Genomic DNA, 24,863 nt, shown 5'->3' with positions numbered 1-24,863 from the left:
GCAGGTATCTGTTAGAAGTAAAAACTATCTATGTTTTTGTCTATGACATAAATTATGTTATTCAGCTTAACTACCTTGAACATTCAAATACAAATGAAGCACAACATTTTTGGCAAAATGAAACGATTCACAATGATCACTTACCTCATATCCCTTCAGAGAAGGCCCCACTAAAACTACTGGTCGCATAGAAGGCACTACATCATAGGGAGGGATGTGCTCTGTCTGCAAAATAGAAAAGGCTCTCTAGGTGCTGCGATGCTGAAAAAGTGTTATACATTACTTACAGTATTAGGAACTCTGAATTTCCAGTGATGTCACCAACACAGGAATCACGGATTCATTAACTTTTCCTGAAAACTGATAGTACAAGATAAAGACTTAACAGGTTCAGGGATTTCTTTTGAAAAAGCTTTTCTTTGTATTTTGGTTTTCTTGCTGTTTTCTTATTTGCTCTGGATGGCTACAAAACTGCTATTCTGGAGACATTCACATGCCCCACTCCATAATTCCTAACTGGTTGATTGAAAAGAGTATTTCCAATAGTTAATGATTTGAAATGATTGGCTCTAGAGCTGTCACATCTGTTTCCCATCAAAATTTTACGCAGGCAAATTACAAAGGAGAAAAATAAAACAAAAAGAGAGGGGAAAAGCATAACACATCTCTTTTTATTTTCAGACCTGCCCACTGCTTGACAAAACATTGTGACACCACTGCAAATTCCCATGGGAGCACTCATAGTCTGACTTCCACATTTGCATCCGCAATTCACTTGCAAATGAAATCAAAATAATGACTGAACAAGTTAGTATTTATAGAAAATTTTCATAAGCAGAGCTTGGGATAGTAATCCTTCCACTTTGGGAAGTTCCTGTCACCACCCAAGAACGGATTCTGTTAGTACAATATTCACCAAACTACTTACTGATGTATTATGCACAATTTATAAAACATATTTTAAAATACAAAGATAAAAAGATTGCCTGCTTCCAAAGATTGTAAATATTTTTATATTGTTATTGAAATAAAATATAAACAAATTAAAATATTTTTCTTTAATAAATGACTATTCAATATATATATCACCAAGAATGAGTCTTATCAGAAAGAGTTTTTTGTTTGTAAGGGAGGGTTTGGTTTATCTGTGTCTTGGGGAAAAAATGATTGAAATCTAAACCCAGGAACGTGTGGGTGATATGGAAAAAGGTATGCCAGATCTATTTTTCAAATGCCTACATAGTACAAATACATCAGTCGAGACCACAGAATACAGTCATTGTTCATTTTTCAGTACTCAACGTATCCCAAGGTGTTTCACAATAACATTAAAATCAGTATATACATTCCGAAACACAAAAACACAAAGACAGACATTAATACAGTGACAGCACAAAATGCTACACAAGCAGCAGTCTAAAGCAGTCTAAAACATGGAAAACATTTTTGTGAATGTTTTTCAACATAATTTATCTTGTTTTTTGTTACCTGTAGCTTCACCAGATAATTAGTAACATAAGAATGAATACTAGAGCCCAAGGCATCATAGGCATGTGAAATGAATTTATTTTACACAGTAAAGAAGCAAAACCCTGCAATTATGCTGTGCCAGTATCAAAATGCAGCCCTCCACTGTTCTTGCTAATATTACTAATAATCTGATAAGCATATTAGAGACAGATCTTAAGAAAAATTCATTACAGATGTTGAAGTGCTTATAGCATGAGTGTCCTGATGCAACACATCTTTGTCTCAATACGGCTGACTCACCCAAAGGTACTCATGCTAGAAGTTAACCAGCTATTTGAAAATTAGGTAAAGCCCAGAGATTACCTTATTTGATGGAATATGGGGTATTTTTAAAATCAGTTCTGTGGAAACAGGCTTTTTTTTTCCTCTAATCTTTACAGCTTGAAGTAATGAAGCTGTCAGCAGAAAACTGAGTAAAAGTTATCTAGTGGAAGCATTAAAGTTCTTTAATTTAGCATGAGAGAATCTAGTATTTTCTAAGGGATTGGCACTGAGCTATATAGCTTTCACTTGCCAATTCAAATATAATATGAACACGGAATAAAAACTAGCGGTTTTGACCATACGGCTTTTGCTCAGTGGTTTGACTATGTATGATTAGTTTGGGACGCCCATCCAGTATTTACTGTAAGTGTCAGTATTACAAAAACAACTATAACCAGTGATGATTCTGATATGGAAGAAAAGAGGCACCACAGAATGAAGAGAGAGATGGAACTAGCCACCATCCAGGTCCAAGGTGGTTCATCTAGAAGCTGCATCTTTGAAAAATGCTTATGCAGGTAGCATCCAATACAGGTCAACATATATTATTCTTCCTTAGCATTTATAATTGGTTATAAATATGATTAAATAAGAAATTACTCAGAACCAAGAAACTGCTGTTGATTTCCATAGTTGGCTGTGAATGACATGGTACTTAACGGACCCTACTGAAGCAAATACTGGTGATCTTGGAAATGAGAAGGACCCAATATTATTTAAAAGAGTTCAAGAAGAAAAGATTTTATTTACTAAACATGAGAGCATCCACAGCAATGGCAACAGTGTCACTTGGCACTGTTTATAAGCACTATAACAGTCTGTTGTTACCTGTAGATTTAAGTGAGTGGTTAAAAACAAATGAATAAGAGCTATGAAGACTAAGATTTAAAAACAAAAGTAGAAATGTGGTATTTCACTACATAGTTTGGCTGCTACCTAATGTCTTGATAACTTATTCCAGCAAAGATCCTAGAAACGTGTTGCAGTTTGCTGTAACAGGATGCCAATTGCATAATTCTGCAGTTATCTGGGTTATCTATGGAGAGACATTGGCTCTCCTGGGAACCACCAGTACCATTTCCAATAGCTGAGATACTAAAAAGTCTGACTGATGGATGGCAAGAACATTTGGCTGATAATTTATACATGACAACAGGAAAAACTCAAAGTAAACCATCAAAACAAGTTTGCGGTTTTCCACTGGTCTTGTTCACCTGCAGATTTTGCACCTAGTGAATTAGAAATTTAAATACTGACTAAATTAAAAATACAATGGTTTGACTTTTGTTTTCTAAGTACAATCTGAATATCTGATTAGATTCCAATAATGATTTCAATAGACTGAGTTATAAGGAAAAAAAAAAAACAAAAACAAACTTGAGACAGAGAGAGAGAGAAAGAATAAGCATGCACTAGAGAGGTGCATTATATGTATTTGTTAGAAATAAATCTCTCCAATTTTTAGAAGGCCTAAGTGTGTCCTTTATTCCATCAAAAAGGATAAGTACTGTAGCAGAGCTTCACGGATGCAGTGAACTTGGGACTGTTTGTTTTCTTGTGCTGAATCCACTAACAGCTCGATACATTTCTTCCTTAATTCTAGAATAGCTGTTAATCTGGGGTACACAATGCTAATGATGCCAATGGCAGGATAAACACAGGTAATGTTGATATAAACTTACCGATTTCTGCTTCTGTTTAGCTACAGCAGCATGGAAAAGAAACAAAGAACAACAAAGCATGCATGTTATTGGCTTGTCAAAGGACGCAGACAGTTAACAGGACTAGAAATGTGACGCAGTGCAGGTGAGCAGGTGTACAGATGGGAGCTTGGAAGTCGGTGTTACCTTCTTAAAGAAGGGCATTCTTTTCTCTTTGGAGTGGGGTGATGTTACACTGTTTGCACTGGGTTTGGGGGAGCGATGGTTTGCTGGAATATCATTTTCTTCTGCATCTAAGCCAGTGGCATCTATGTCTATAGCTATATACAGACAAACAATTCAGAATTATCAGATGACAGGGAAAGTAAAGATAGGTTAAAAAGGAAATAACAGGTAAAGAAAAATAAAACTGTCCAGAGTAATAAATAAATAAATAAAAAATAGAAAATCAACCATGAGTACAAAACACAATAAAAAAAAGGGAAAAATTTAAAGGTGCAGTACATTAGGATTAGAAGACAGAAGGCAATCTGTAACAGCTACTATAACATTTTCCTCTGATCCCGTTTTACATAGCTACTTCATACACACACAGAATTACTCTTACAAAACACACCAATGGCCAAATTCTTTCTTGTTACACCAGTGTAAATCCAAACTAGTTCACTGGAATAGAGAAGACTTTCACCAATGTAAACAACAGAACTTGCCCAACAACATTTGAATTATTTTATAGCAATGAACACTAAGTCAAAATGGGTATCATAAACTGAAATTTGAAATGTCACTAGCGTGTCTATAGGAAATTAAGAAACAGAAGAAAAATCAGTTTTGAAGACAAAATCAGCCTGATACTGGTACAATAATATCTACATTTATATCAGGGTGGACTGCAATTGGCAATTTAACCATTTTAACTAAAAAACCACAGTAGTCATAAGATACGTTTATTAGAATTAATTAAAAAAAGACATACTAATAGTGAAAACTAAAAAGAATGGGTAGCAGAAGAGAGGAAATTGATCCCAGCTTGTCTCAGAGACCTGGATCCTGTTGTCAAGAGCGAGGATGTAGGCAGGGCAAAATGGAAGTGAATACAATAAACCACTGCTGTTCAACCTTTACCCCAAAAGAATATAAGCACACAATGCTTATACCATACATATAAAATATTTACCCTCTTTAGCAAGTAAGTAACAACAGTTTAAGCAAAAATCATCATGGATGCAGAAATAAATGCAAAATAATAATGCAAAGCCATGTTATCCTGAATGCTGAGTTCAACAGATACCTGCTAACCACATCCGAAACAAAACAAAAGAAAACCAATCAAACAAAAAAAAAAAGCTTTCTTGTTTACAATGCTCAATCCTGATCTTAAGTAATGTATTAAATTTATATTCAGAAAGCAAGTACATACACAAAAGAAATCCACAAACATGCCGTACAACATCATCCTTGTATGTAAAGACCTTACCCACCTCTTGACACACACTGGTAACACATGCTTATCTTGCCGTGCCACTATGTCGAACTGAATCTAACTCTAAATAGATCTGTAAGCAGTATAATTTGCATTAACTTCATTAAAACCCGTATTTAATCACTGCAAACTATTACGAAACCACCTTAGTGACCTGCTTTCAGCTGCTTGATGAGTGGGACATCAACTAATACAGTGGCATGCACTATTAAATTATGCAACAAATAAATATTTCTGTCAAGCCTACTTGCAGCTACTGATTTAAAAGACACTTGGGACAGAGTTCTATTCTGCTTGAGTAAAGTATATTTTCCCATTTGAATTATCTGCAGATCTAATGCCATGATGCCTGACAATCCTTGAGTTACAGAACTGTGCCTTTGAGGCTGCCCTTGCCAGGAAAGCCTGTGAGTAGATCCGCACTCTGTTTCTATACTCCTGCTCCTAAAAACAGCCACAGAAACCACGTAACATTTTCTTCTAGCAACGCTGTTCCTTCATCCTCTTCATAAGTATAAAAAGAACATATTATCTTTTTCTTGAATACAGGCCAGCACAGATGCTATAAATCGCTCGTAATAAGGCACATTAAAACTCCTTCAGTTCTATGTTCAACTAAAATCATCAGTAAAGAAAAATCAGGGTTGTTAGTTTTTTCCTCTAAAAAAGAAATGCAGCATTTGATCAGCTAGATATCAATATCTCCTTTTTTCATTCTCAGTCTCCACACTATGTAATATCTTTTGTGTTAGTTCTTTTACTGTTAATTATCTTTAGTTCATTGGGTGTTTTTCAGTCATTTTCACCATTATCCTCATCCTGTTTGGTGGCCCATGAGGGCTGTATGGATTGATTACTATATCAATATAATATCGATTATTTAAATGGCTATGAGCCTCCTTTTCATTTGTTTTTCACTGGTTCTTCATCTTGTTTGGTTTTTTTGTTTGTTTTCTTGTGGCACTAGTTTAATATTGAAAAAAAATTCCTGACTCAAAGTCAAAAAATGAAGTTAACTTATTCAGTTACAATCTCAACTCATTGAATAATTTATGTATTTGTCATTTATTATACTGTCAAAAAGAGGAGGCCTAGGAAAAATAATTGAACTGTACTTCAAAGTCACATGAGTTCTTGTGTTAGTCACAAACTATGCCTCTCTCACCCTTCTTGGGATGTCTTAAGATAAACAAAAAAAAAAAATACTGCGGACCCAAAATCTGAAGATCACAGAATAAGCTAATGTGCACTATTCATAAATATTCTCCAAATCATCAATATAACTAAATAAATTTAACTAGATTTTCGTCTTTCTCCAGAAAAACAGGTTTCTGAAAACTACTGTCTGAAGAAATGACTCAATGCAATGAAAATTACAGCTTCACTAGCAATCAGTCAGTTGGTAACCAAAGTAGGCTGCCCATTCTCTTACCTCTAAATTCTGTGCAACATTCTGAAAATTTCATATGTTCTGCTGTCCAAGTGTTTTTAGGATACAAAAAAATATTATAGCATTTCAGGTGTTCTAACTATAAAATTACAAAATAGGTCCATGGACACTTTCTACTACAAAAATGCAGTTGTTGAAAAAGTGGGCCTTAACAGTAAATATGACAGTTTAAAGCCATCGTAAAACAAAAGATTAAGGTGTGTTCTACAGACTTGTGATGGACACATATTAGTAAACTAAACATATATTTTCCAAAAAAAAAAAAAAAAAGGGATGTAGAGAACTTAAGTGGAATTTTGATAAACAAACTGCAATTCTAATAAAGTTGGTTGTTACAAACCAATTCATGGTTTCACAGGAAAGACAGATATATTTTTCAATTAATTTAATCAAATGAAGCTACTACCATAACTTGATTGAATTCCTCTGTCTCTCTCTTAATGTCCATATAAATACTTTAAAATCTTCAGGATCATTTTAAGATGCCTGCTCTGTAGACCAGACTCCATATAAACTAATATGATTGGAAAATACATGTCTTTGCCTCAGTGGACAATGCATTAGCAACATTCATTAGTATTTTCTGATTTTGGGTATTCAAAATGTACATTTTCTCTCTCAGGAAAAGATAAAACATCCAGCAACACAGCAGCGGAATTTAGTAGAAATTTTTTTTTTTTTTAATCTTCTGCTATGCTTTTTTCAAGGAGCCAATGCCAGTTTCCTCCACCAACTCACCATGTATTTGCTTCATACCTCTTGAATCCAACCTAACTAAAGTTAAATCTGTCTGTTGATGCTCTAAATAAAAAACAGTATTTGTGAAAAATTTGTCACAAAAGGCAAAAAATATCCGGTATACTAGAATTAACGTGAAGCACATCCTCATTATCAGAATTGTGAAACTGAAAGTTCCTGTTACAAAATAGTGCCGTTCTTGGTGCTACTGCAGAAGGCTCTTGGGAATTTTTATTCTTATTGCTGCTTTTTCTCCTGTACCAGAAGGTATTTCTTGTTCAGCAGGAGTGCACAAACCAGACCAAACCTTTAACTATCCTACTGCAACACAGTCTCATCATTTTATTACGTGTTTGCTGTAAAACACTGTGGTAAAAGCAAAGAGGGAATTTTGTGGATTGTTAACAGCCATATCATTGCCTGAACTTGCTGGCATTGACTCCATTACTTCAAACCTACCCAAACCAGCCTTATAGGGCAACGCAACCACCCAACCTTATACCTATGAAGTACAGGGAATAAGAAAAACAGGACTAAATGTATATAAATTTTAACAGATTAGGTGCATGAGTCTGTAAACTGAAGGGTTCATGACCTACTCACCAGATGATGGAGGCGTTGATTTTCTGGAACTAGGAACGATGTCACCCAAACTGGATGAAGAGTTTCCTCCTGATTTACTGGAGTAAAGCAACAAATTAGTTTGACGTTTCATAGCTTTCTCAGTGTTTATTCTAGTTTATTTATTACCTGCCTCCTAAATGAGCTACTAGCTGAGACAGAAACAGTATTTCGGCAGTGGTATAAAATATACATCTTATACAAAATCTGTGTATGTTTTGAGGACCGAGGAACTGCAAACATCAATCACGCTCCTTGTTCTGCTGTGCAACTTCATTCTGCTGCATATGCTCTTGCTACCTTATGATCTTAATGTGATCCAATAATTAATATGGCTACTGATACATAATTATTAATATTACTACTCATTACCAAGACTAATTCTTAAGCCAGTGGGCATATCTGTTTCCTTTAACAGAAGACTTATTGATAGCTCCCTAGTGAAACTGGTAGTGTGTTTGCCTAACATATTTTCATTTTAATTAAAGTACAAATTCTTTTGCTGTCTCAATACCAGGTAGCACTTAGGAAAAAAAAATTCTGTCAAACAAAGATAAAGCAGTCTAGGGTTTTGTCAAGTTCTGCTTTGTGAAAGGAAGTTTCAAGTTCTGGAAATGAATCAGTATTTTTAGTATTTTTAGTCATTTTATTTCAGCCACCATAACGAAAAAAGCACTGAAAACAATGTAAGAAAGGCTATTTCACTCTTCAAATAATTCATGTGATAGTAGTAGTTTCCAGTTTCTCCATCTTAAAATATTAATAAGCACTAGGTAAATGCATTTGTGGCATAGGACAGTGTTATCTCCAGTGAGAAGTTCTGGAGAATGGAAGCCTTTACAATTTGGAAAGGGACCAAGTCACTGTGTCAGATTTGGCTTTATCGGAAGTGTCACAAGAGGAATAAGGAACTTGATGTCCTCTTGCTGAGGACAGCACACTCATAGGAAAGGCATTTCACAGCTGGCGAATGCAGCTGAGCACTGCAGCATCCTGGTCTCCTCCTAGTGTAGACACGCTCTTCAAACCCTGCTACCCTTCCTATTGAAGTAGCAAAGCCCTTCTGGCTTCCCAAATGTTTCCCAGGTGTTTTCTCAATTCCAGCTCCATCCCGCTCAGATGTACTGGAAATATTTGTTTCCTATATACTCAAAGGGAAGCAAGTGGCATTTGCTTCCACATGTGTTAATGTTTACTGGAAAACTGCTTTATTAAGAATTCTACAGTAAAGATGACATTATTACCATCTCACAGTATTGTTTGATACATTTAGACACTGAATCTTTAATTTTATGTAATGATGGCTGCAGTCAGAGACAACAAATGACTGCACGTGAAACTTCTGTCATAAAATGCAGTATTCTTAAAAGCTGTATTTGTAGGCAATGAATTTGACAAGACTAAAAAATTTTTTCCCTAAGAGCTAACTAACAGGCACTGGCTTCAGCTTATAAATAAATTCACCAACATTTTCTGTAATCTCTAAAATCAGCTTTAAAAGTGTTTAGAAATTGCAAGATCATGAAAACAAGTAACAAATGCTAAAGAATTTAGGGAGATTGACTTTTAAGTAAAAAATTGTGCTTGCACATAGTAAATGTACTAACTGCAATGTATATTTGCAAATATTTTATGAAAATAAAATAGAATAATAGCCATTGTAGGCCACCACAGACCACCAATCTAAATAGCTACTTTCTCTCTCAAATGGCAATGACATTAATTATATAAATAAATATTACTTTCTTCACGGATTCAAAATGTTTGTAGCTGCCAATTACAATAATTAAACAGAACTATAGCACACACAGCATTAACTTCCAAGTTGTATCACAGACAATGCTACTATTTTTAATGATTTGTTGTTATTACCTGGAGTAGAATTTTCCTTGTTTTGCCTTTTGTTCGTGCTGCAGCCTCATGTTTTCTAGTTTGACTGGGCTTGGTATGAATCCTATTTCACAGCCTTCTTTTACCAACCGTCCTATCCACCAGTCATTATTAAATTTCTACAGATAAAAAAAAAAAAAAAAGTCACGTACTAAGAAATGGCTGTATTTGTGATAATTTTTTTATTATTTTTAATTTGCAGCTACACCATTTTATGTAATTCTTCCCTGCAGTTAATCACCATACTATGTTATTATGGCAATGAAGAATTGTGGTAATATTCAGAAATACATTAAAATAATTATACCTTGCAAATTATTAAAATGCTACAGTACTTAAGGAGAAACCTTCCTTCATAGACTTCATAATTCTCCCTGGCTGTTAGTTCCACCCATTTCACCATCTTAATTTTTTTCTGCTTCACAGGCTTTTCTCTTCATACATGAGAGCTGCTTTTGTTCTCCCTTGATGTTTCTCCTTGGTGGACACCAGAGATTTCTTCTGATCTGCTCCTACCCACTGCAACAATTTTTAAAGCTCTGTAATAATCTATTTTTCTTATTCCATTATATTCAGTTCCCTGTTTAAAATAAAAAATACTACTTCTCAAACTCCCCCGCTTCTCTGAACTCACTAAAATCTTCTGAAATATGACTACATTCCACTGCTTATATATGTTCTACTGCATACAGCTCATGTGATCTGCATCTTAAACATACAGTCATAGACCCACAAGGAACGGATATCTTTGGATAACTAAAAAAATGCACAATTCTACAAATGTGCAAGATAGATAGTCCAATTGACTGAATTTCAGCTATATGAAATATGAGATAATGACTACTCTAATAATATTCATTCATACATTCACAGGGGGTTTGTTTGTTTGTTTTGCAGAAGTCTGTAGAGCAGAACTATTTGCTTTTTCCTTTATTATTTATTCACCTTTTTTGGATGAGAATAGGTCACTGTTACATATGGCCCCACATGCAATACTCTAGGAGTTCCATGGGAATAACTACCGTCAAATATGAATTTTGGATAATTTGGATTATTTATGAAACTGTAAGAGAACATCTGAATGGAAAGAGAATTTGCCTTCTTGAATCTGAAGCTATGAATGTGGATGTTATAGTGCATGTTTAATTATTTAATAAATAGTTTTAACAAGTGTACAGTTAGGAGTAAAACATGTAAAATGTGTGGGCTCCCATAAAACGGAATGAATTTCACCAAGAATACACCGTTGGTGGATCAATGATATGCAACCTAAATTGCAGTATTATCTTTCATTTTGCCTACTATGGAAATGTTGTGATGCTTGAAACCAACTTTAAGATATTTAGCTAACAAAAAGAGTAAAACAAATGCACTTTTAAGCTCATAAAATATAAGGGAATCTATAACATTCATCCAATGGGATGCCTTTATGAGTAAGAATACCAACATTTAATAGGGAGCTAATCTGGAATAGCAGTTTCTCAAAGCTGTATCAGACTGAAACATATCATTAAAATCACAACCTTTCATTGCAAAATGCTAACTAAAGATATGCATGTGCATTTAAAATATCTTGTAGGATAATATAGGTGGAGGAAGATTATAGCAATCAAGCCAATGGAGGTTGCCATTATATGGATTTGCTCTATGGTACACATGAAGTCTGCAGAAGTACTATCATTAATTTGGTAAGAGATAGATACTTTAAAAACACCATTAAATTAAAATCTGGAATTTTTTCTTCATACAAAAATAAAAACATGTGGAATTCACTCCTGCAAAGTCCCAAATCTAAAAGCTGTATCAGTATAATAAAAGGAGAATAAGATACTTTCATAAGTAAATAACACCACACATAATACTTTCTAATTTTAAAAAGCAATAGCGGAAATCTTGGTAGCAAGGTATCCAGCTCTCAAGGTGTTGGCTGGGGTGAGCGATTCTCTGTAACTGACCTGTGCACAGAGTGCCAAGGGAAACACAAATATGAATTAAATGCAAAGCAGAATTATGGCCATGCATTAAAGCCCCAAAAGATTCAGGAGTGACTATGATGCAGTGCATGTTTCTTCAAGCAGGAAGGAATCCTTCATCTTTATATGTACTGAGTTTTAATGAATGTAATCTAATAATGAAAATAAATTTCGCTCATACTCAATCACTGCAGTACTTTTCATGATTGACCATGTACATTTTGAACTGAGGTTTTTCTTGTTTGAGCCCTCTCAGCAGCACAAATTGGAGAACACTCCTTGCAGACAAGAAGAGGACATCATTGATCCAATACAGCATTACTATGCAAGCAAAAGTTATCGTAGATTAACTTAGATTTCTTTATTTTTAGCAACTAGCTAGGTATAAAATATAAAAGCAACACTGCATTTTATAGTCAAATATGGTTTTTTACTTTTCATCTGCATAAATAATTACATTTTGGACATTTCAGTTCTCCCAGCATTAACTATAGGGAGCACCAAAATTACTGAAGGAGCAATATCTGATGGGATACAGCAGCCTGGAGAGCAGGCAGGGCAAGGCCACAGAAAAGGGAGGGGGAGGACATGGCTATGTAGGGAAGGGCCGCTCCTCGGAGGACCTTCCTGAAGAGGTTTGACCTGCCCAGATGCAACAGCTGCTGCCAAACTTAGGACCAGCAAGTCCAAGTCAGACTCCTTGGGGGTCCCTTCCCACCTCTCCATCCCAGCGGTGCACCTGGCCCGGGCTCAGGGTCCCTTCTACAACCCAGCTCTGGCCTAGCACCACCAGACAGTCAACTTTCCTTAACTGCTTAGGGAGAAAACCAGGTATTTTTAAAGGCAATTAACACAGAGTGGCTGTTCTGTTCCACCTGAAGCTGCAAGAACAACAGCATTTTAATGTATATTTCCATTCCTTAGCGCTACATGCAGCCACAGACAATATAAAAACTCAGCTGAGCTAAGATTCCTTTTAAGGCATTTCTGGAGATCCAGAAAAGTTCAGGAAACTTTTTCATCCTCATTATCTTCCATGTATATTTACAGCTGAGTCTAAGTTGTGCTGTGAGGAAAAAAGCATAAATTATAACAGAAAATCTGCTAGCACTGTGTTTCTGTTCATATGGAAACAGGGGAAAGACTTGATGTGAAGTCTGAGATTACCAGCTCTTTCGAAATGCAGATGGAATAGATGACCATACAAAATCATTTAATCTAACCAAACTGAGCTGTATTTTCCAGGGCTTCCAGACTCACCAGAGAATGCTGATGGTTTTCTATTGCCAGGACTCTGTGCCTGCTCATCCCTACTTTTGTCACAAGGCAAAGCAGAGCAATTCTTTTGCACTATCATCTTCACTATATACACTTTGACTCCAAATTATCCCTTTTTTTTTTGGTGTTTCATATATAAGGAAAATTATGATCATTAGTCATCAGTATAAAGGCATTAAAAGTCCATTTCTTGTGTTCCCTTAGTCTCTGTCCACCTGTATTTCCCGCTGTGTATTAGGAATTTTTCTTGTTTCCGCAAAGCGCCTGCACTAGCAGAATCATTGTGTATCACCAATCATAACTACTGAAGGATTTTTCAATAATAATAAAATAATAATAAAATGGGGCAAAGTTATAATTTCAAATGCATGGCTAAGTTGCTCTCATCCTTAAGCTAACTTTCTAGTTCTTCTGCTATAAATTTCCATTTCCAGATGGACCATTTTGTGACAAAACACAATGGAATATGACCAGAAGCTGGGAAATCTCGTAAAATGAAGGAATCACATAAAATGAGGGAATTCATAAGGGAGCAGTGGGCTGCTAAGGAAGGCCTGTATGGGAAAGTTAGCAAGTTATTTGCTTTGGACTGTCTTGCAAGGAGCAGAGAAAGAACAAGAGTTTAAGCGTTTGAAACTGTAAAACTTGAAAATTTTCAAAGCAACACAACAGAAAAAGAAAACCAATGCAGCAAATGCAAAGCACCTTTTTTGACAGTTGCTATGTGCATCTTGAAAGTTATCATGTCAGTTCTTCAGTATGTAACTGTTAACAACAAAATATTCTCTGTGCCAGGGAAGTAACTTCAGTGGAAAAAAAAGAGACCTAAGGATTTTGGGTTTTTTTGAGATTAAGTCACACAAATAAAAGAGAATCAACCCTTGGCTGCTAAATCACAATGAAACCTCAGAGTGCTAGAATGGTAAAACCCACAGATACTACATCTCTGAATATGCAGATGAGGATTTTTAAAGCTCCAAATAAGTGACAGTTAATAGCGAAGAAAAGCTCTTGATTTCCAAACTTCATTAATTTGATTGTAAGGAATTTGTGCCATTGCTTTTATGAGAATAGTGTTTCAAAGAACATTCAATTTCTTATATACAGTTACCTTATTTATATAACATTTGTGCAGTGCTTTGACAACGTGAAGCATTCTTTGACATTAAGAAATAGGTCTATTACTCAAATAGATCCTTAAAGTGAGATTCATTTACTCCTTTAGTTTTACTTACTTCTTTAACATGAAGAAAATCTTTAGCCTCAAATGAGATGGCCATGCCTGGGACTGGAACATCGTCATCGTGAGCTGCACTATACCCAACATTTGTCCGAACTGCAAATGCAACGGGTTTTGTCTGCAAAAGAAAAGATAAACAGCATGAAGATTTCCCTTGCAAATACACAGAGAGGATGATTTCTGCAAATTATCTTTTAAAAATCATAACAATTACAAAGAACACTCAAAACATCCATGTAAAACATTATGAAGCCTCACGTTTACTTACCTCAGTTATTTAGTATCAACACATTTGACAGAATACAAGATTTTTACCTAGCTACTAGTGTTCTGAATTAATTTGGGATAAGTCAAATCAGTAATCATAAACCAGGTGGCAATCCATATACTATGCTCAGTTACAATGGCATTGCACAGCAGATCTTCATTTGGCTAAGATTTATTAGAGATTTCTAACCACAGTTCAGTACTGAGGTGGTCACGCCTCACACTTGTGTTGCAGTATTTTTAAGAGGTGCGCTTGAATTTCATGGAGTGTTTTATCCTGCTTTCATGGCAATTACTGGACCCCTGTCAAATTCAGAAAGGAATGAGAACAAGGGAATCAGATTTCACGTTATAAGCACTTGAAGTTTAAGTTGCAATGGTTTACTATGCTTTGCTAATAAACAAAGAGATATAATATAGATTTGTATAATAATAAGAATTTAAGTATACCATTTCAAAGTAAAAGTAATGAAATTCAAACATGGTATAATGGCCAAACCTATTGTAATTTGCTTCCACTGCCTATGGAAAGAAGATTAAAAAGAAGAATGAAGCACTTTTTCAGGCATTCATATTCAAACCTGAGATCTCAACATTGGCACTAAGCAGTTACCTAACCCTGGATGGGCATAAAAATTAAGTACATCCTCTCTGGCTGAGCTGAAAGTCCCTATGCACTTGCAGTTCTGCTGCCATGCTTGCTCAGAGCTACCTCACGCTATGAAGGAGCACGTGCCGGCCCCCACCTAGTCTTCAGGAAAATTACAAATTAGGAGGAGTGGTGCCAGCAGCTGCCAGTGACCTCTGAGCAAAACATCTCAGTGCAGAGCCATTCTGAGAGTGCGGTAATGTGCCCTCAGATCATCAGGTTGTTACCGAATACAAGCCACAGAGATTTGCTGGTTCCCCTAATTCATATTACAACTCATAGCAGTAATTGGTATCGGTGAGTTACAGGATTTTCACAAGTTTTATTTTTAAGAAGCAGTTGCAAGAAGACTCAGTGGCTGCAGTGGCTCCACAGCTGCCCTTCAGCCTCCTGCACAGCTTCTCCTTCCAAGCCTCACCAGTGCTGAACACCTTCCTGCACAGACACAGTTAAGCAGGTAGTAGAAGCTGCCATCCAGCTCAGCCCAGCCTACAGCTATAGAGGGCGTTCTTTTATCAGAGGTACAATCAGAATACAGGAGTTCTGGTTTATTCTATGCCAAACAACACCTTGAGCTTGCTCTCCTGACAGAGGATATCACACCATATCCCTGGGACTCACTGTTGTCCTAACCCAGGCCAAACTATTAGCCCCCCCCCCAAAATCCTCCACACTGCTCTTCTGATCTAATCTGAAGGTCCTATACGTGACGGCTGGTAAAATAGTTTTAAAGATGTGAACTGAGTCTCAGAGGTGCTCACAAGTGATTGAGGAAGGCGTGACATAACTTTTCATCTTAAAATACACTAAAACTTGTACCAGACAACAATTTTAGCTTTATTTGTTGCTATCCATCATCACTTTGGCTTGGCTAAAAATATGGTATTTTGCTGAGATGACAAGCAAAAAAATATATATCCTTTCCTACATAAGGAATTGCTTCCATTTATTCTTGAAAAAGAGAATATGAAAATGCATCCCCTACTTCATGACAGCAAACCTGAATACCTGAAATCAAAAATCGTGTTATATTTTTCTGACTACCAAAAATCCCTGCCTGCTCCATCCAGGACTACTCTGACAACTTGCATAGTGCTAGAGGAGAGAAATCTGCCACGTTAAAATACATGATAAAATAATGAGGGAGAAATATTAATTCTAAAGACAATATCATGCCACCTGGCCTAGAAAGGACAGTTGGAAATAAAGGGAGAGAAGGTTCCCTGTTGCTTAATTTAGGTTTAATGTGCTGTAAAAGCCACAGGGTTCCAATAAAGCAGATTTTAAAACTCCTTAAATAGGCCTGTATTTGAATGAACTACCACAGTCAAACCATTTACATCTAAGTGCACGTTCTAGGAAGGCTTTTTAATTTAGAAGGAGAAACAATAAGCCCTTTCATAACAGTGGGGTCAAGATAGTCTCTGTGTCCAGAAGTGAGACAGGCAGTTTCAATGGAAAGAAATTTTGGAAGGGGATTGCAGAATGGGCTTCATGTTTATGTGGTATTGTGGAACTAAATTTGTATTTATACAAAGAGATGATCAAGAAATTATCGGAAAAGGACTTTACCCCACCTGTTCTTCTTCTGGAATTAGTGGAAAAATCTTAAGGATCTTAAGAAAGGTTGGGTAGAAGGGCTCTAAAGACTGAAACTGTTACCATTTAAACAGGCACTTATTTAAACTGGAAAGCCTATGGCAGACAAAAAAATAAATACAGCTGAATATAGTTACGGGTTGAAATAACAAATTCCGAGTCCAGTGTCTTTCTTGGTGTTTAGCCACAATTGGAATATTGCAAATAGTTGACTGCTTTTCTTTCCAGGTCACCTGTTCTAGAAAAAAAAATTATAAACTAACAAATTAGAGTACTATGTGAAACGCAATTATAAAATAGACAGTAATTTTTAAAGTGTCTGTTTTCTTTCAACAAGGAAAATCCTATTGCTGTTGGAACATGTTGCAGATGTCACTCAATAGATATAGGTTATATAAACAACTTGATTATATTTGCACTGTGCAACAGAAAAAAGTTCAAATCAGAAATAATATTTAAAAAATACACAGAAACAACTGATAAGTGGATCAAATTCATCCATTAACAGGAAAAATAAGTAGAAAAATATGTATAACGAGAGAATCAGTTTAGATGAGTTTACTAGATGTTCTTATTAGTCACCATCTTATGGTAGAAAATGACAGCTACAATTTTTTTTATATATATAAAAAACACAATCAAAACCCAATAGCTGGCTTAACTCATTGTGTTGGGCATCTTTCTCATACCCTGAACTCTTGCAGTGTGCTGCAAAAGGAGTTTAGGCCCCTAACACAAATTTCTGGACTCCAGTATGAGAAAGGTATGTAATGCTAGGCACACATGTCCCTTAAAAAGCCCTTAATAAGTTCACCTTGTCATGACACAGATGAGCTGTTAGAAGGGCATCTAGATGTGATTATGCATTCATGATTACATTTCTGAAAACGGGCATTTATGAGAATGATCATCCAAAAAATAAAATTTGGTGATCCTTCCACATCAATTTACAAACCTTGCAGTGTTGATGCAACACAGGTACGTCCACTTCCTAGCAGCTCAAATTCATATCTTATTCAACTCTTCTACAATTCTCTCAGTTGTTACTAGCAGTCAGTTACCCTACATAAAAGACAGCTAACTATTACAGAACTAGGCATGCCACAAAGAAAAAAAGTTGTCACACAGGCACTGAATTCAGTGATATCATGTATCTTCCTTAAAAATAAAAGATAACAAATTACTGGGGTTTAATACCCCACAACTTTCCTGAATTTAAAAATTACAGACTAACAGAGTTGATGTTTTCTATGCTATTACTCATTTCAATACTGAAAATACAGATATGAATAAGCATTAAATTGTCAAATCTGCTAAATAATACTTTATCATTAAATAGTACAGCATGGAATAAATAATTCATCGTTATTTAGAATTATCTTTTTGTAAAGCATAGTAAACTGTCATTGTAGAAATGTATCTCAGAACAAGAATGGTAATATTAAGGAAAAATCTTTACCAAACACTGATGGGGGGATAATATGCTTGCTTATCCATTCTCACATTTGCGATATCCTCTAGTGAATATAAAAAATGCTCAACAGAGTATTGTGACTTACTCGTAATAGTATCAGTGGATGAAAGACTTTAGGCTGACTAAAGACTTTAAAATCTCTGCTGCATTGCAACAAACAGACATCTTCAGCAAGTTAATGTCCTTGACATACTTCTTAGAAGTGATCTAAAATTTCCTATAAGAGGGTGACACCTGACTACCCAAGAAAAAGAGAAAAATGGAAACTACTCCAGTACTGTCGTAACAGGAAAGATAAGTAGCAGGTAAAAAATTCTCTGTCATTTTCTGCTATCAAAAAAATTAATATAAAAACTCCGAGTAGAAAACCAAAGCAGAACATTGAACTACAGATATTCACAGAAACGGTATGTCCCATTTTAGATACTTGTCATACTGGTAGAAAGGGAGATTGAATTACCACGGGATTAGGCTGCAATAATTCTTCTAATTGAATATTTAAAACTAATTAATTTATAAAAGTTAAATGCTAGTCTTTTTACATAAATACATAATTCTGCAAGTTTCATAGAACTGTCAAATTAACTACTCTTTCTTTTCTTGAACTACATTGTCTTGAAGTAAAAAAATCCAGTTGTTATGTAATTAGGGACTTATGTAAAAAAAAAAATCTCTTTTTTTTTTAACATATGCATACATGTATTTAAAAATATATCTAGCATTTGCTTACATATTCTACAGTTCTAAAATTAGACTGGGTCAAAACAGTTAAGCACTTTCTGTTCATTCTCTAAATCTCCGTGAAAATGTGATGGCAGTTAAGCACCCAGTTAATCCACAGAGTGGACCTCAAGGACAGATGCTCCCAGATGTTAAACAGTTTAACATTTCATCTCTCTCAAGAGAAGCAACATAGCTTGAAAAAGTCCACTTATCTTCAGAATGAACATTTCCACCTTGTTTTTCTTTTTTCCCCTTGTAAAAACACAACAGACGGAATAACCCCACAAGGAGAACCATAACCAGACCATGAACATTACCATCATCTGTACCACTAGGGCAGCAGGGAACACAGTCTGGAGTGGGGTTCTTCATGAACCAATTTCAGCTTCTGATCTAAACTGAGAATACAAATCAACAAAAACATATTCACCAACTGTTAAACCAACTTTGGCTGTAGGCTTTTGGTAACAAACATAAATTAAAGTGGGACTAGAGAGACCTTACTTAATTTTCTCCTTTTCCATCTGGATCTCACTTCTTCCTTTTGGTTCACAAGTTAATATTCACTTTATACATCTTCAAGCCAACCCCCATTACTAAGACAATATTAGTTACAGTATTATTATACCCTGCTACTTATATTCCCTCACTCTTGTTTTATGACTAACTTGTATTCAATGCATACATGAGCATTTGCACATTCTATCTGTCTCAGTCAATTTGTCAGTTTAAATGAGTTTGCACCTGCTTGGCTGAATTTGTATTCGAGAAATATTTCACCCAATAACAGAACAAAATAAAACAATCTGTTTTCTAGTAATGCACTTAAAACATGACAGGACCCTTTTTTTCCTATAACTCATTTCAGACTTTTTATGCTGTGCCATAAACCCAGTGGATGCAGCCTCTGGGGATCCCAGCCAACGAGGCAAATTTTCTGACATAGAATTTGCTCACAGAACAGGTCATCTCCCTCACGGCCACTAATTTTGGGAATGTTGCTTGATAATCAAGGTATCTCTATTCCCCATCCACTACCAGACTGTAGAAAAACAGATTAGAGCATTTTCCAAACCACTTTCCTTTACACCTGAGGCTGTCCCATGTGAAGCAACAACTCTAGGGCTACAGAAATACAAGCAAGGCTGAAGGATGCCTTTACTTTCATTCAGCAGTAGGTGATGAGGATCTAGGGTCTCTGATCCATCTCATTTCTCACTCGATTACATCATTCCCACAGCAGAGGTACACTGCATTTACACCAGCTTACATGAAACCAGAATGCTGATCAGAATGCATCTTTTATGAAGGCAACATCAGCTAAGTCAAGAACTGACTCAGAAAATGACTCTACTTATCATTTTGACAAAGTGCTTGTCAAAGTTGGCATCTCTGTTAAAGTTTGGAAAATTTGTCTCAAAGCAAGTCTCCTCCCTCAGTATTTCTACATAATGCTAAGCGTCCTTCATCATATCCACTTTTCACAGATGCCTGTAACCTTATCCTGAAAGTAAGGAATTATTTTTCTTTTGGGTAATGAATATAATGCGTTTCTCTCGAAACACTACCAGGTTTGCACTCATGAAAATTTAAACCACCACACGATTTTTTTCAGCTGAGGAAAGATGATACTGAACTTTTCATTAGTAGTCTTGGTAGGGAGTAAATATGTCAAATGATGACCTACATTTGGCACTATTTCCACAGAGTAGCCCTGTACATAGTGTTTGGGCCATTAGCAATATTAATATCCCACATAGGACAAAGATCAACAGCAGTGTGGTGGCCTGATAACTGCAGTCTTAAAACATGTCACTTTATTTTGCCCTGCTGTTGACCGAGACCCAAATATATAAAGCAAAAGCATTTCAAAACCCAGATGTTTTACAGAATTACATGATTTTCATTATTAAAGAAGTTTACAATGTTATGAAATATATACTGTCACAAAAGCAGCTCAAGAACAGAAAAATAAACAACAATAATAAAAGAACTTTCTTACTTTATTTTTTTATTTTGTACACTAATTTATACATCTGTTACACAAGAAATAAAAATCAAACCCACTTGAGTACACAAACAATTCACAGGAAATTTACATCCTAAATGCTGATTATCGCTGGAGCCTCATTACAGGTAAGTAATTGTCCAATCTCTAAAAATAGCATCTGCTCAGCAGTCTCATCTCTAAGGAAGCAATGACAATTCACGGATGTCCCAATAGAAAATTAGAGTATATCTGCTGTCACTAAAAGTAGCAATCAATAATATGGCTTCCTAGCAAAGATCAGGCCTTCTTTCATTGGCGTGGGTGTAAGTATCAAGCAAGTCTGGCAGCAAGACAGAATCACAGAATAACTGAGGTTGAAAGAGGTCTCCAGAGTCACACAGTCCAACCCCTGCCCAAAGCAGGTCTGGTTAGATCAGGCTGCTCAGGGCTGTGTCCAGGTGAGTCTTGAGCACCTCCAAGGACAGGCACCACAGCCTCTCTGTGCAGCCTGCTCCAGTATTTGACCACTCTCATGGTAAAAAAAACCACAGGAACTATGGTTCACTCGTGTATCTATGAGTGAGGGACATAAAAATCAATAACGGACAACAAATACAGGATTTTATACTCCACTACAAGGAAAACGAAGTGTTATTATAAATGGATATCACCAACATCCAGCTCTAATTGTATGTGGTCTAAAACGAGGGGTTTTTTAACCACTAGGTTGGGGGTTTTGTGTGTGTGTGTGATATACTATTATTTCAGATTAAGACAGCAGTTGTATTACTTTCCTACAGCAGATAGCATTGTCCTCATAACCACCTAATGCCTGAGGCTCAAGTCTTGGATTAGTGCCTGCCTGTGCAAGGTGCTGTACTCAGCACTTCCAACAAAGTGAAGGAGCTGAAAAACAAAACTACAATGGGAGAACAAAACACAATAAAATTGCAGTTAATAAGTAGCAGTCTGAGTACGACAATGGTATAATGAGATTCAAACTCTTCTGAATTATTAAGGCTTATGATAGCATGGATTTGGGAGAGAAGTGGTCAGCCAGAACATGTAGTTCTGGAGCCAAACTTCATTACTGACTCAGGCACTGAGAAATTATTTGATCTGAGTAGATTTTACCATCTGTTTCCAAAACTAAGGCAACGTGAACTATGCCCAGCCATTACCAGTGCTTGCACTGCTACCTTACAAAGGGTTGGGTCACCAAATTCTTGCCTAGGGAATATCACAACCGCTGCTCTCCAGTGCCTGACAAAAACATGCACCCTCCTGCAAGAGCAGCCAGCAAGGAGACATGCCCATTACACAAGCCACCCCTGCAATCAGCCTTCCTCTTGGACTCTCTAAGCAGGCTGTAAGTGTCCCTGCATGGAAACTGAGCTATTAAAGTTTACGTGTGATTTTCCTTAGGATCGAGGCCGATGGTTGGTGAAATTCACTGAGGAAATCTCTGAATCTTTCCAGTTCCTTGGTATCCCTGTGACAGCAATGCCTGCTCTCAATCTTAAAGGAAAGAAGGAAAATTTAACACATCCCGCTGGTACAAAAGAGTCTGTCAGATCCATTTTTTCTTAATAGGTAGGCTTAAGAGAATTTTTTTTTGTCCTCTCGTACTCTCTAGAGATACTTCTGTTACTATTTTAGCTCATCTTCACATACAGCTTGAAAGTCATGCTTCCTACTTCCTTTTACGAAATCAGATTTGAACAGAGTCACCAATGTCGGTTTACATTCAGCTCAGGAGGCAGCAAAGACTGAAATAGCTTTAGTGACGCACACAGAGCTTTCTCATATAAGCAGGGTCTCTTTTTATTAGAGCATAATACCAAAACTCATCACTGGCCGTGTGTTGTCTGCATGCAAGAGTGCCAGAAAGGTGGGTCTTCGGTACCACCCACTAGGGGAGTTAACAGGAACAACTGGAACCGGCACAGCTGAAGAAGTCTGTTTGTGCTTACTGAAAAAAATGCTTATTCTGGCAGCCAAAGCCAGCAGATGAAAACTGTCATTTGCAATAAAAATACTGTGCTGGGATTTCAAGTTCTTTTTTTCAATGTCACAAGTGAGGACATTTTATGCTTATGAGACATTTTAAGATTATGAGACAGCATTTTAGTAGATCTTAGCTTTTTGGCTAAATTGAGGTTCACATCAAGAAAAGATCTGCAGTAACATTTTCAGGCTATTCACAAACAGAAATTCTCCAGGAAAAGCATAAGTCTGTGACACAGCAAGCTAAAGTAAACACTAAATAAATCAACAATGCAATGGTTGGTTAAAAATGTAGATACTATTATCAAAAGCTCCAGAAAAAAAGCTGTATCATTGAAAATGTTTCTTAATTGAGTATCATGCATGCTAGTTTTATTGCTAGTTCCAATATTTGAACAATACTGCACTTCATTTTTTCAATTGGATCAGAAAGTCTCTAATGACTGCTAGAGCCAAAGGTTAATGTTGTTAAAATGTTTCACTTTTACATAATATGTTAAGCATGTGTTTTTTAAGAAACTATGCTGAAAAATTCTTCCTTTATTAGAAGCATACATTTTGTAGCTAGACTGCTCTATTTCCAGGACTTCTATGAATATATATTCCAAGGATGATATTTTAGAGTTTGAAAAGTCCAATGTTATATTAGCTCTTAACTAATATGCTGAACAACTGAGAAGTTATTTCAGCACATGGTAAACACTACATCTCATTCAATGTGCCTTCTCCTTTCATGTGATTACATTTTAGGGCCAAAGCTTATGTTATCCAACTCTTCAACTGAGTACCTATTGTTTCTGTAGTTCTTGCACTATCTGAGATACTTCTCATATATAAATTCAAATGGGATCTCTACTGCAAATCTCCTTGACAGCCTAGATACAGATTACAGAAATTATAACACATAGCACATACGTTTAAAGCTGTGGCAAAAGAACATCTATTAAAGTTAAACATCCCAGACTTAGGAAAAGTGAAAACGGAAGTACCTTTAAATTAGGGGAAGATTGGTATCTTTAACTTAGCCCTCATTATGTACAGTATTACGGTACAACTATTAACGTCATAATCATATATTGTCCCCCATCCCAGTACTGTATCTTACTTGCATGCAGGATGGATCTCCCCTTGGGATAGACCAAGAATGTATGAAACACAAGGAGCTATCTATAGTATCCTATACTCCTCTGATGGATTAACTTTTGTCATTAAAAAGTTAGGATCACCCAGTTCAACAGAGAAAGGCAAGCAGTCTCTAAGGGATGATTTCTCTCTTTTAAAATGGCATGAATCACCTTTTGCCTCTCTCTCTCTCTCCCCCAAGTAGGGAACTAAAGCACCGATCCCTAGTTACCCAGGCATACCAAATCCTACCCACAACTCAGTGCCATGAATGAAAGGTTTCTTAAGTTTGACACTCAACATTAATGGAAACTTTTGATCTCAATCTGTGACTTAGCTTCCTGGCTGCGATACTGTAAAGACAAATCAATGCTCACACAGCATTCAGATAGCTTCTGCATAAGGCCCTACAAAAACAAGAAATCATTAGACAAGTGAATACTTCTTTCTTCTTAATATGCAATAAATACAACACTGGGAAAGAAAGAGAACAAGAAAGGAGAAACAAAATAATCAACAGCTACTTGTTAAATATAATCAGACTACACAGTAAAGACTACAGAATTATATACCTGCACAGGAAGGGAAGTTAAGCTAGCACAAACCACCTTACCTCTTTCATTTTCAAGCTTTGGAGCACCTGATATTGTATACTTAGTTTGGGGTTATTTTTAGTTTAATTCTGTGTGTGTATGTGCAATTTTCTATGTTTAAATAAAACAAACAGGAAAAAGATCCCTTAAGTAATAAATTTCTATTGTCATGTTGACATTTTCACACACCATCAGTATAACTGAAATCTTTATATCCACTGCCAAAAACTCCTTGCAACTTCAACTTCAGAATTAACAGACTGCAAATGGTTTAATATTCCGTAAGAGGAATAGCACTAGAGTTGATGCAC

At 36.1% G+C, this 24,863-nt stretch overlaps 1 protein-coding gene across 9 annotated transcripts in view; it reads right to left on the bottom strand.

Moving 5' to 3' along the window:
* Positions 1-24,863, bottom strand: part of CACNB2 (calcium voltage-gated channel auxiliary subunit beta 2) — a 259,039-nt gene that overhangs the window by 28,228 nt on the left and 205,948 nt on the right. For 6 of the 9 annotated variants that reach the window (XM_087776158.1, XM_087776163.1, XM_087776204.1 and 3 more), the window contains 5 exons: positions 14,124-14,246; positions 9,620-9,756; positions 7,730-7,806; positions 3,642-3,775; positions 145-225 (listed from right to left, as the gene is read on the bottom strand). In XM_087776158.1, coding sequence (XP_087632284.1) covers positions 145-225; positions 3,642-3,775; positions 7,730-7,806; positions 9,620-9,756; positions 14,124-14,246 — 552 coding nt within the window. Of the gene's footprint in view, positions 1-144; positions 226-3,476; positions 3,497-3,641; positions 3,776-7,729; positions 7,807-9,619; positions 9,757-14,123; positions 14,247-24,863 lie in introns of all 9 variants that reach the window. The other 3 variants (XM_087776174.1, XM_087776184.1, XM_009465809.2) reach the window with 1 other exon arrangement.

The sequence above is a fragment of the Nipponia nippon genome, unplaced genomic scaffold (genome assembly GCF_047370975.1).
Source record: "Nipponia nippon isolate SJK-2023a ecotype South Korea unplaced genomic scaffold, ASM4737097v1 scaffold_1, whole genome shotgun sequence".
In the NCBI taxonomy this organism is placed as follows: Eukaryota; Metazoa; Chordata; class Aves; order Pelecaniformes; family Threskiornithidae; genus Nipponia; species Nipponia nippon.
This window is presented reverse-complemented; position numbering and strand designations above follow the sequence as displayed.